The sequence below is a fragment of the Peromyscus californicus genome, unplaced genomic scaffold, assembly GCF_007827085.1.
Source record: "Peromyscus californicus insignis strain IS unplaced genomic scaffold, ASM782708v3 Scaffold_4__1_contigs__length_199733344, whole genome shotgun sequence".
Taxonomy (NCBI): Eukaryota; Metazoa; Chordata; class Mammalia; order Rodentia; family Cricetidae; genus Peromyscus; species Peromyscus californicus.
Genome location: NW_026294562.1, coordinates 150,153,497 through 150,166,645, shown reverse-complemented (window position 1 = coordinate 150,166,645; position 13,149 = coordinate 150,153,497). Strand labels below are relative to the sequence as shown.

At 46.3% G+C, this 13,149-nt stretch overlaps 1 protein-coding gene across 1 annotated transcript; it reads left to right on the top strand.

Annotated features, from left to right (window-relative positions):
- Positions 1–8,989: 8,989 nt before the first annotated feature.
- LOC128095555 (serum amyloid A-1 protein-like) lies at positions 8,990–12,308 on the top strand. Its single transcript, XM_052714623.1, has 4 exons — positions 8,990–9,116; positions 9,659–9,753; positions 11,594–11,732; positions 12,085–12,308. The coding sequence occupies exons 2-4, from the start codon at positions 9,663–9,665 to the stop codon at positions 12,221–12,223; spliced, it is 369 nt and encodes a 122-aa protein (XP_052570583.1). The 5' UTR covers positions 8,990–9,116; positions 9,659–9,662; the 3' UTR covers positions 12,224–12,308.
- The last annotated feature ends 841 nt before the right edge of the window (positions 12,309–13,149 follow it).

Genomic DNA, 13,149 nt, shown 5'->3' with positions numbered 1-13,149 from the left:
TTAAGATGGTTTTTGTCTTGTTTTTGAGTATGTTCAAAAAGAAAGGGAATAATTTATTCCTATAGGTGTGACTAGTTCCATCAATGCTGTCTTGTTATTAGTAAATTTAAGGCATATCCTAATTTAGGAAATTCATAATCAGTACATGTATGTTTGAGATTTGACAAAGCATGAAATGAAGCTTGCTCTCCATTTTGGCTACCGAGAAGAAACAATAAAGTTCAGTTACGGTGATGCTTAATTGTGGTTCCACTTGACTCAGTATTGACATACCTGGGTGAGGCGATGTGAAGAGGGCTCAGCCTGTAAAGTACCTTCTGCACAAGCATATAGACCTGACTTTGGACCCACAGCACCCACACAAAAGCTGAGCATTGGGCATGCATCTATAACCCAGGTGCTGAGGAGGGACACAGAGATGCACAGATCCCCGGGTTTGGAGGCTAGCCATCCAAGCCCAAAGAGTGAGTTTCTGGTGCAGTGAGAGCTTCTGCTTTAAAAAGAGAAGAAGACACCAGATATCAACATTTGTCTTTCATTTGCATACGTACACATGTGTACCTCTACCTGTGCTCATGCGCACGTGCGCGCACACACACACCGATACATATGTATCTCTCACATTAAAATAATGTTTAAATATGAATTTTTAAGGTACTGGGGGTACACTAGTTCCTTTGGTAAAGTCTTGCCAAGATGTGTGATGCCCTGGGTTCTATTCCCAGCACTGCATAAATTGGGTTTAGTGTCTCTTACAAGGTGCAGGCAGGAGGATCAGAAGTTCAAAGTCCTCCGTGGATACATAAAGAGTTGTAGATCAGCCTTTGATAGTTGAGACAATGCCTCAAAAACAAAAACATTTCAGGTGAATGATGGGCTGTAAACAATCATCCCAAGTGACCTAACCTGGCTCAGAAAGGCAAACATCACATGCTTTATCTCTTTTGTGGATTTTATCTCTGAATTTGTGTTTCAGTTAGAATTCCCACAGAGGGGAGGGATCAGGAAGGCACAACAGGTGGGGGTAACTTTCAAGGAGGAGGGGGCAGTCAGCTTTCTCTGAGGGTATGAACCATGGTAGGTGGAAGAACACACATCCGAGATTTGGAGGACACAAATGGGACTTGGTGACTTTAAAAAGAGAGAGAGAGCGTGGAGATGGGTGCACAGGGAGGTGGGAGGTGGATCTGGGAGAAGCTAGGGGGGATATGATCAAATAAATTCTGTGAAATTCTCAAAGATTTCATAAAAATATTACTTTAAAAAGAAGAAGAGAAAAGGAAAAGAGGAGCGGGTTGGATGGATGAGCAGATGAAGATTCCTGGCACACAAGTCTCACAGCCTGAGTTCGATCCCCAGAGTCCATGGACAGGTGGAAGAGGAGAACTGACCCCACTAGATACCCTTGGATCTCCACAGCTGTGTGGTGGTGTGTGCCACACATACACTGGCCACCAATAAAAAATGCTGGGGTCTGGAGAGATGGCTCAGTGCTTAAGAATGTAGTGTGTTGCTCTTCCAGAAGACCTGAGTTTGGTTCCCAGCACCACATTGGGAGGCTCAGAACCACCTGTGATTCTAGCTCCAGAGGATCTGGCTTCCCCTCTGACCTCAGTGGGAAGCTGCATTCATGTGTTCTCCCACATCCATGTAATTAAAAATAAAATAATAACAAAGGAGAAAATGAACCTGTTTCAGGCATTAGTGAGGCACAGTTTTAAATGTGTCTCTAAGGAAGTTTCCAGAGAAGAAGAGGGAAAGTTTCTCCCTAAATGTGGGTGACACCATGGCATGATCTCAGATGGGCACACATAAAAATAAACAATGAAATAAATCTAGTTTAGGTAAGTAAATCTTAGTGTGCTTCTGTTGCTGTATATAATATTACCCTCTGGAAACTTTATAAAATGTAGAAGTGTATTTACCTCATGATGCTACAGGCTGGGAAGTCCAAGGATGGAATCTGATCCCTGGTGAGGGTCTTGTATCTCATCCCCTCTGAGAACATCACACTGAGAGACAGATCAGGTCTGGTAGCTCAGGTCCCTTCCTCTTCTCACAAAGACATTAAAGTCATCATGGGGTCCCATCTTTATGACATTTTCTGATCTCTACTTACCTCTAAACATCCAAAGCCCACTGCCGGCTGAAGCTGGGGATGAAATTTCTAACCTGTGGACTTGTAGGGGAGACATCCACATCACAGAGGCTTTTGTCTCTGTTGGGATTCTGTCAGGAAAGAACCCAGTGAGACAAGGTGGCAACAGCAGTGTTCCCCAGGGGGTGACAAGGTGCCGACAGTGTAGAGAAATGAGGCCAGGCAACCCATTCACTGAAGCAGAAATTACTGTGGGTGGGTTGTCAGTATCTCATCAAGACCCTAAAGACAGGTGGTCCCTGTACGCAATGTGGAGGACAGGGAAGGGCAAAGGGGAATGACAGACAGGCAATGGCAGAAATTTTTGCAGAGGCATTAATGACATGAGTTAGGACCTTTGGATGAGGGACAAGCTGGGGTTTGGTGACCCCTCTTTGAAGGAGTTATATGAACAAATCATTAAATCTCTCTCTCTTCCCTCCCCGCAGCTCCTTCTAGGGCTCCCCACTGGCCAAACTAAACTGGAAGGGACACAGAGCAGAGTCAGGGCATCTGTGCAGGCCAGCCTCCTAGAGCAGAATGCAGAGGGAAGAAGGGCAGAGAGTCTCCGGGGAAGTGAAGGGGAGGTACCTCAGGTTGGGGCAGATTTCCCAATCAGAGTGCTTGGCCTAGCTAACAGCAGCCAAGTGTTGCTGAAAGAGTGAAACAGTGACCCGAGGGGTGCCATCCAAACCCCCTCTCCCCGATCTCAAAGTCCACGTCTGAAAAAGTCCTAGATGCTACAGGCACTGGGAGAGCAAGGGGGTGTGTGTGTGTGTGTGTGTGTGTGTGTGTGTGTGTGTGTGTGCGCGCGCGTGTGTGTAAACGCATGCCTGGCAAAGTTAGATGAGCAGACTGGAACTTAGTTCTCTTTTTCCCTCCCTTTTTATTATTTCTTTGAGAATTTCCAATAAAGTACTTTATCACTTTCACCCTCCTCCTGGTTAGCCTTTTGTCAACTAGACACAAGCTAGAGGTACCAGGGAAGAGGAGCCTCAATCGAGAAATCTCTCTCTCTCTCTCTCTCTCTCTCTCTCTCTCTCTCTCTCTCTCTCTCTCTCACACACACACACACACACACACACACACACATACACACACACACACACACCTTTTCTCTTTCAAGCAGGTTCTCACTATGTAGCCCTGGTTGGCATGGGACTGGCTATGTAGACTAGGTTGTCCCCAAACTCACAAATATTCTCTGGAATGCTGGAACTAAAGGTATGAGTCATCTCGCCCTGCCTTGTTGGGTATTTTCTTGATTAGTGATTGATGTGGGAGGTCCTAGGCCACTGGGACAGTGCTGCCCTTTGGTAGTTGGTACTAGGTTGTATAAGAAAATGGGGCTGGGCAGGGCAGTGGTGCTGCATACACTTAATCCCAGCACTCTGGAGGCAGAGGCAGGCAAATCTCTGAGTTCAAGGCCAATGTGGTCTACAGAGTGAGTTCCAGGATAGCCAGGTCTACACAGAGAAACCCTGTCTCAAAAAACAAAAACAAAAGACAAAACAACCAAACAAACAAAAGAAAATGAGGCTGAGCAAGCCATGGAGAATAAGAGGGTAAGCAGCATCCCTCCATGGCCTCTGATTCCAGGTTACTGCCTTGAGTTCCTGCCTTGGTTTCCCCTGATGATGGACTGTATGTGACCCACAAGCCATGTAAACTCTTTCCACCACAAGTTACTTTTGGTCATTGCCTTAGTAACTTTTCTATTGTTGTGACAAAACATCGTGATCAAGACAACTTATAGAAGAAAGCATTTAATTGGGAGCTGGTTTACAGTTCAGAGGGTGAGTCCACCATGGCAGGGAGCATGGCAGCAGGCTGACAGGCATGGTGCTGGAGCAGTAGCCGAGAACTTACATGTTAAGGTAACAACCACGAGGCAGAGAGAGAAAGGTCAAGATGGAGATTGAGAGTGAGGGAGGGAGAAGGAGAGAGAGAGAGAGAGCACTAACTGGTGGTGTGTGGGCTTTTGAAATCTCAAAGCTCAACCCTAGTGACACACCTCTTCCAACGAAGCCACATCTCCTAACACTCCCCAAACAGTTCTAGCAACTATGGACCAAGCATTCAAATGTTTGAGCTTATGGGACCGTTTTCATTCCAGCCACCCCAGTCACGGCGTTTATTACAGCAATAGCAGACATGATAATTCTCTCCCCCACTCCTCCCAGGTCTACCCTGCCTTCTCTACCCACCCACCTTTGTGGTCTCTTAGATTTTTTTAATCTACCAATCTAATTTTTCTGCTCATATACCCTTGGGTGTGTGGCCTTTCATCGCAGCATGGCTAACTTGCTAGGCCTGAACCCTTAAAGAAAAGCCACTCTCCCTCTCCCAGCAGCTATCAACTGCCAATGGTTCCTTGGCTAGGGGCGGGACTTTGTGCCCATCTCCCTTCTCCATGCTGGGATGCGGTCTGGCCTGAGCTTGTGCAGATGCTGTGCACTGTCACGATTGCTGTGCTGTGAGTCCACACGTGTGAGCAGGGGCTGTGTCTGGAAAACAACTTCCCTGTAGTCATCCGCCATGTCTGCCTCTTGCAGTTCTTCTCTCTCCTCTTCTGCAGTGGTCTGTGAGCCCTGGGGGAGGAGGATGTGGTACAGATGTCCCAAGTGCAAAGGGACATAGTCCGAAAAATGACACATGCTGCCTAAACACAGCCAGTTTAGAGTGCTGGTTTAGGAGGCTTCACCACAAACTGCCTTTGTTTTCCCAACCCTGGTTTGACTGTGAAGGTAAAATTCCCTTCTCTGTCCTTAGCACTGGGTCACTGTTGGCCATTGGAAGTCCCTGCAGTCCTGTTTCAACTGCAGTGGCAGGTCTGCTTTAATGTGACCCTCCCACATTACAGGCTAGTTGGCTGTTTGGACACTTGGAGGAGTGAGGACCAGAGGGTCCTCCCATGCAAGTGACTTGGAGGTGTCTTTTCACCATGGCTCCCAGCCTCAGGACTGGGGGAGGGGAATGCTGTAGGGAGGGAGTACCACCAGGGCCTCGGCAGAGTCTGAAGCACTCCTAATCACGCTAACATTCTCTGTTGACCTGGGGGTCTCTGCAGAAATGGTGTGCATGGCTGCTCCTGAGAGGAATTTCACCTCCTCATGAGCCCCCTCAGCAGTGGAGGTTATTACCAGAAAGAGGAGCAGCTGCACCCACTGCTCCCTGAGGAAGGGTTTGCCTACCTTCACCTACCCAATGTTTCCAACCCAAGTGACCAAGTGGCAGAGATGAATAGAACATCACCCTATTTGTCTGGCACACTGCCAGTACCCTTCAAACTCTGATGATATGGACTGTTCCATCCTTCCAAAGTACCAAGATGAGGAGCAAGCACCAGGGTGTTCAGGGGTTTCCCCCAGGACCCCCTCACCACACTCCTGTCTGCCAGGCAGGGTGTGGGGTCAGCTGGCAGGCTGTATCACCTGCTGTGCAACCTGCTGAGACTCAGGAGACTTGTCCTTTTCTTCTGGGCACCTGAACCCACATGAAGACATCTAACTCTGCAACTACTTTTTTTTCCTCACAGAAGAGCAACTCTAGTCCAAGTCCCTGCAGTCTCGGTCAGCTCTAAGGCCCCCCTCAAGCAGTGTGGGTTAGCTGTCCTGTCCACTCCCTGAGTTCTTTCCACATGCACAAAAGCAGGAGTGAGAGGCGAAGGAGAGGTTGGGACTGAGAGCCTGCACTCTGCCTCCTCCCAGACTTTGGGGGCTCTGAGGTCGGGCTCAGCTTCTTACACAAATTCTCCGGGGTGTGGAACAATCAGAGGCTCTTCATTCTCTCAGGTGCAGGCAACAGGAGAAAGGGGTTCATCAGAAAAATTTCAAACTCAGCTGCCAAAGAAGGCATTGTGCAATTTATGACTTTTTCAGGTTTACATTTTGAAATTTCTAGTTACGTGAAAGAAAATCTAGACTCACACTCCGAGAACATGTATTTAGACCCAAGTTCCTTGTTGGTGGAGTCCTTGCAAACTTGCAGGCAATAGTCCAGTGCTATGGAGTAATCTATGAGAAATGCAGGTTGGGCCCATTTATAAGTTAGTGTTGGGTCTGATGTGGGTTGTTCCTGCATGTGCTGGAGAGATGCAATGAACTGTGGATCAATCTGTGTTTATTCAATGTGGGCTGGACTCAGAACCATCCAAACTGGCATGCTTCTCTCAAACATTTAGAGTCCTCTAAAATCCTCTTCCAGTTTAAGTAAATAAGCTTGCAGAATGCACAGATGAGTGCATTTTTATATTTACTCACCACCTGCTTAAGGAACTAAGAGAAATGTCTGGATGATAGCGAGACAAAACAGACAGTGGTCTTCTCGTGAGATCCCGTTCCATGGAGACACATTAGGAATGAACAAGGGGCAACTTTGTGTGATAATAAAATGAACAATAAAGAAAAATGTCCCTGGATACACCTATCATACCCCATCCCCCAGGCTCAGGCCTCTTCTTGGAATAGGGGCAGAAAGAATGTAAGAGGTAGGGGTGGTGGATGACTTTAAGGACAGAGTGTTTTCCAGACACAGGTGAACTCACAGGGATTGTGACAGCATGAACAAGACCTGTGCAAGCTCAAAGCACACAAAATCTCAGCATGGAGGGGGCGAGGAGGACACAAAATCCCACCCCTAGCTGAGAAGTTATTGGCATTGGATTGCTGGTAGGAGAGGAAGAGTCAACTTTCTTTAATGGTATGACCCTTCTTGACCAACCTCTAGGCCAGACCCCATCGCCAAGACTAGTTGGCTCATTCAAACTGGACTTGATGAAGGGAAAAAAAGAAGAAAGCTTAAAGTTGGGCAGGTAGGGAGGTGAAAGTGGAGTTGGAGATGAGGAGTGAATACAATCAAAATACACTGGATAAAATCCTCAAAGAATTAGTTAAATTATTAATAAAGAAAAAGTTCATGTAAAGAGCTCTTCTTAATGTCTAGGAAAGAACTCACTTGTCTTCTAATGTTTCTATCAAAGAAGAGGGCAGGGACTGGAGAGATGGTTCAGCGGTTAATTGAATCTGGTTCAATTCCCAGATCTCACATGTTGGCTCACAACCATCTCTAACACCAGTTCCAGGGGAACTGTCATGCTCTTCTGACCTTCACAGGCACCAGGCATGCATGTGGTTCATGTACATACATCCAGGCAAAATACACATAAAGCAAAACCAAAGTAAATGAGGAGGAGAAGGGTGGATTGAAAGAGTGGACATGTGGGAAGTGAATTTTGAGTCTAGAATGGCTGAGGAGGTCAGTACATAACCACTGGCAACAAATGTCTGTCCAAGGAAGTCAGGACAGAAGAGGGGCTGCTTTTATGTGCAGTCTTCTGTGAAGCACCTCCCCAAGCAGGTCCACAACCAGGGCATGTGGGAGGTTGTAGCTGCTACCCACTGCCTACTGTTAGAACAATGTGAGCCAAGCCAGCCGGACCCCAGGCACTAAAGAATCCCTTTCCCAAGGGATGGAAGTCGTGTGAGGAGTAGCCAAATGTGGCTTGGCAGTGCCTTGGCTAAGGACCAAGAGACTAAAGAGACATCATTTGGCAGTTTTTCTCATTACAGCTCTCATGCCATAGGGCCCCAAACAACTAAAACAAAGGACAAACCTAGAAAGAGGCTTCATTCCCAAGCAGCTCTAATCTAGGACGATTCTCAAACATGGTGCCCACCCTGGCCTGACCTGCTTCATCCTGCACCACTTTTGCCCACATCCTCCACCACCATACCGCCCTCTGGTTTGTAGTCCAACAAAAAGCTCTTCACATCCATTCTCTTCGGCTGTTACTCCTTCTTCCTGGCTATTAGTCACCATCTTCCAGCTTACACGGTTTGTCTACATCAACTTGTTTCTCCACTGAAATATTAACATTCTAGTAACAAACAATTTCAGGCAAAACAAACAAACAAACAAAAATAAAACAAACCCCAAGCTATTTCTTTCTGGGTGGGTCTTTTGGCCTTACTGCTGTCCTCAGGCTTCCAGCCCCGGGTCCCTTAGAACAGAGGAACAAATGTGATGCCCTTATCGTATCCACCATCTTGTAGCTATCTATATCCCTTCCTTCTCTAGGGAAGTCAGCGTATTTAATTTTTTCTGTTGAATAAAGGGGTGGGGATACAAAATGAATTGTTGTACCCTCATTGCATGAATGGATTTTCTTTACAAGATAAATGAATGTAGCAAAACCTAGTGTTGCTTTTCTAGCTCCAAAAGCTGTTTCCTGGTACTACCTCCCAGCATTCCTCTGTTGTGCTCTGCAGCTTTCTGCCTGAACCCACTGTTAGCACAATTTCACAGCCAGTGGGCCTTCCTCATGCTTGCTTATGGTGTGTTATTTCTTCACGACTTTCAAGCAAATTTCTGTACTATTGCTCTCCTAGTTTATCACAGTATCTGAATTTAATCTGTTCCCTTATCTTCCATACCAACTGTTCATGAATAAATACACTTGAGTCAGGAGAAGTCTTTTCCAGTATTGAGTTTACCCATGTCGATGCTAAAAGTCAGTTTCTGCCTTCTTGCCTGTTTCCTAGGCCCAGCTTAATTCTGAACTATGCTTTGAAAGGACTTTAGCTCAGCCTTTGGAGTTGCCGTGCACCTCCGTGATTCATTACGTATTCGGATTTCTTTTTCCAATATTAACGTCCCTCCCTTAGAAATTGACACTACATGATTGGATGGAAAGTACTCATTGTGATTATTCCCAGTCAGGACGGGGAAGACTGAAAATCCTAACTTGCCACATTCCTGAAAATGGCCAGATTGTGCAATCTGGGAAAAATCAGACCTGTGTGAAGAGAAATCTTTATGTTGTGAAAGATAAACTATGGCCAAGTGGGATTATGCAAGATGAAACAGGGGATTGCTCCACTAACTGAGTGACAGTATATATAGATAACCCCAGCCACATCTCCTCAACAAGTGACACAAGCCACTCACCAGGAGTCTCAGCAGGAACTGACCACCTAGGGTGAGTTGTCAGGACTTTCCGACATTTGCTCTTTGCAGATTCTTTTCCCTGCCAGCATCCACTTGTTGTGTTTTCCTGCTCTGTCTCTTTCCTGAATCTACTGGATGGATTAGAACTCACTGGAGGCAGTACTTTTATCATGGAGATTTGTTGTATGCTTCTATGTGAATTCAGGGAAGGGTGGAGTCAGCCCTCTACAGATAGACTGCAGAGGTCTATGATGGTTATAAAGCCCCTACACGCCTCTCTGGAAACTTCCTATACAGTTGGGTTTTGGCTGGCAAGATTGGAATGCAATGTGCTTTATGCTAATGGTCCATTTGCAAATTCTCAGTCAGTGGGAGTCTAATGAAACATGTGGAAATGGGGAGCTAGATGGCTCCCTGGAATCCACTTATATCATCCACCTCTACACGTGTGTGGGTTTATGTATAAAATCCAGAGGGATTGGTTACTGGCATAAAAGGACAGCTCAACATTACAGAAGCATCCGCCGCCCCAAGAAATGGTATATTCATACTTGTGTTTTCCCGGCCCTACAGCAGGATGAAGCCATCCATTGCCATCATTTTTTGCTTCTTGGTCCTGGGAGTTGACAGCCAAAGCTGGTTTGAGTTCATTAAAGAGGCTGGTCAAGGTAAGAGCAAAGGATGGGGACCAGAGGTTGTATTTGTGAGTTCCAAGTATTTACCAGAGCAGGGACCACATAATTAAGGGATAACGTGCTTGTGAAGTCTCCATGGATAGACAAGCTGCGTTGCTCTTCCCATGTAGTTCTGAATTCTTCTGGTCAGTGTTTACCTTTTTCTGTGAGGATCCCAAGCCTGAGATCACGTAATGTTTGTAGAGCAGCTTTCCCACAGGAGTGTAGGAACAATCTGTATTTGAAAGTTGCAGATTCGCCAACAGAAGAGGGGATCTGCTGCCGCCTTGTGGCAGTATACGTCTATGTCTGGTGACTGTGAAATGAAGTGCATCCCATGGGTAGTGTTCTAAGCCAGGCACAGGAGAACCAGTGCAGTCCCCAGTCCACAGTGACAGCAGCCAAGGATAACTGAACTTTTCACACAATGAAAACGCATTGTCCAATATGTGTGGAAATGAATTAGTTTTTAAATTAATCTTGTGGTGTAGTGCCACATCTATCTTTTAAGGAAACAAAGCACAATAAGTTATCTAACAACAACAAAAAAACCCCGGAAGAACACAGGTTAGCCCAGGTTGGCCCGCTCCTCATAATCCACAACACAGCTCCCCGGACAGAGAGGACTTCATGAGCACACACTCACTGTTGACCTGAGAAGCAGCAGGTCATAGGTTGGGAAAGGCAGCTGTCTGTGAAGGACGCTCCAGATCCTCTGCCACCCACAGAAGACAGTGACTTGCTTACCTGGAATATAGGTCTTCTGGGGCTCAGACATGGACAAGAAACTGTCACCAAGGGAAGTACATCCCACCAGCCACAGCACAATAAAAATTAAATGAACCTAGATATTAGGCTTTCCCTTTTCTCCTAACTTGTCACTTTTGAAGACATTTCCCATTTAATGTTAGCTGGATCTGTCCTTCAGTGCACAGTTCACCACAGCTGCCCTTAGTTTACATCTTTTGCTGTTTGTGGTACCTTCCTGAGAAGCAGAGAAATGAGATGATAAATTGAGCATCTTCCATGAACATCCCACGTTCATTTTCTCAGGTTTTCTGCCTAACCACCAAGGTGGCTAATACTCTTCCCTGTTCTTGGGGAGGATGTAGATGTTTCAAACCTAGTGTGCCCTTTGCCACCTAGAGTCTCTGATCATCCAGCTTGTTTCTGTCTGTATCAGAGAACTCACTGTTGTCTCCGCTGATGGAGAGCTGAGAACAGCTCAGGTTACAATAGATCCTGGACATTCCGTGGGGTCAGAGCAGAACTGCACTCACTCTGCCCGGAGAGCAGTTTCTCCCATGGCCTGTGCTAGGAGAGAGCTGTGGCTGCAGTGGTGATTGTAGCACTTGGGAGGCTGAGGCAGAAGGATTGTGAGTTTCAGGCTGGCCAGGGTTATATAGAGATGCATGCTGTCTCTAAAGGAAGAGAACGTAAGAGAAAGGAACGAAATGGAAGAAGAAGAGAGAGGAGCAGAGGAAGGGAAGAGGCCTCATGTCTCACACCATAGACAGACGTTTCCCTGGGCCATTTCAGAGAGAGCTTCATCATCACATGATGAACATCCCCTGGAGAGCATCTCTCCTCTATATGCTTTTGGAGCAGCCAAAGACCAACAGCAACAGAGTTAAGACAGGAATCCCCTAGAATAAAACTCGTCCCAAAAGCACTTCTCCTTGCAAGGCATGGGGAAGTAAGAACTATTCTTTTCAAGCCAGCGACATTTCTGTGGTTTGTGAAAGGCTGAAGTCATTGGGATGAGTTGGACGGAAGTTTTAACCCTCTCTTTTGCCTAAATGCAACCTTCCTCATCATTCTCCTAACTCTCCAGGGACTAGAGACATGTGGCGCGCTTACTCTGACATGAAGGAGGCCAATTGGAAATACTCAGACAAATACTTCCGTGCTAGAGGGAACTATGATGCTGCCCAAAGGGGACCAGGAGGAGCCTGGGCTGCTAAAGTGATCAGGTAACAGAGGTCTCAGTGAGCAGAGCTTGACTGCTCTGGACAGTCAGGAGGTCTCTCCTCTGCATCCTGTGCACACTGCCCATTAACCGTCCTCTTTTCTGTGCATAGTACTGGGAGTGGTTGGCAATGATGGTTGATACCCCACCCTCTCTCCCCTGGTGCTGCTCATTCAGCATGAGGGTGACTTCCTGGGCTGAGCAGGTGTTTATTCAGGTGGGATCAGTACCATCCTCTCCTTCCCTGGTGTTCCTGGGCTCCTCTTACAGTCATCTCTTGAAGAAGGGAATCCAGAGGGTGGGGCCATTGCCATCAGCTTGGTTATGGATCTTCTTCTTGTCTTTCTTGATTGCAGTGATGCCAGAGAGGGTATTCGGAGGTTCACAGGACGTGGAACAGAGCAATCAAGAGCTAACCAGTTTGCCAATGAATGGGGTCGGAGTGGTAGAGACCCCAACTACTTCCGACCTCCTGGCTTGCCTACTAAATACTGAGTTTTCTCTTCATGTTGTTCCCAGCCATGCAGACCCCAAAGAGGCAATTACTGACTTGAATTAGTTCCTAAACTCTGGATCCCTAAGCACCCCAAAATGTTTAATAAATACTTGTGAAATATAAACTTGTCATTGTCATTTGAAAGAGTACAGGGCAGTCATATTGAGGATTGTAGGCCATGGGAATGACCAAGAAACACCACTGTTTTGTTTTTTTTAAAGAAAGAGATATGAAAAGATAGGAGTTGGAGTATACCTCTATATGTCCATACGTGGACCAAAACATGTATTATGTATCCCCTCAAACACAGGCAGATAGCAAGAAAGCATTGTGTATGATTTCAGTTATGAAGTTAAAAACTAGATAAAAATTAACACTTCCTGAGCTGAGGATGAAGCCTAGCATGCATGAGGCCCTTCCTTCCAACCCCATGGGCTCCCCATGAGATTCTTACTTAGCAAAATATAACTCACAAAGACTGAAGATGAAATCAAAGCCATCCTGTAATTGTTTTAAGAGATTGATGCTTCCCACAAAGAAAGCCTCAGATCTAGATGTTTCTATAGATAATGTTAACCCCCCAAAAAGGCAAGTCACTCCCATTTTGTAAAATTAATTCTGGAGAGAAGAAGTCACATTCTGCAATAACGTCTCTGGGATAGAAAAGCTTTGGCACCCCCCTCCCTACAACCTGCAAGAAATGATCAAAAAGCAAAAGTATGCTGATCTATGATGGACTGACTCCAGCAGTGACCAGCTCCAGGCTCGAGGTATAGCCTGGGGCTTCTCCCTATACACAACCCCTGAAGATCTCCAATCTTGGAAACTGGGGCTCAGATATTCCATGTTGTTTCTTTACCCAACCATAGCCTTCCCTGGGTCATGCTGGCTCAGGAAGTCCCTTTCTGTCTGGGCAGCTGTGTCC

Excerpts from the sequence above, each read along its gene's own strand:
- LOC128095555 (XM_052714623.1), top strand. The coding sequence starts at position 9,663 with ATGAAGCCATCCATTGCCATCATTTTTTGCTTCTTGGTCCTGGGAGTT. Across the intron at positions 9,754-11,593 it reads CATTAAAGAGGCTGGTCAAG|GGACTAGAGACATGTGGCGC; the intron begins GTAAGAGCAAAG and ends CTAACTCTCCAG. Across the intron at positions 11,733-12,084 it reads TGGGCTGCTAAAGTGATCAG|TGATGCCAGAGAGGGTATTC; the intron begins GTAACAGAGGTC and ends TCTTGATTGCAG.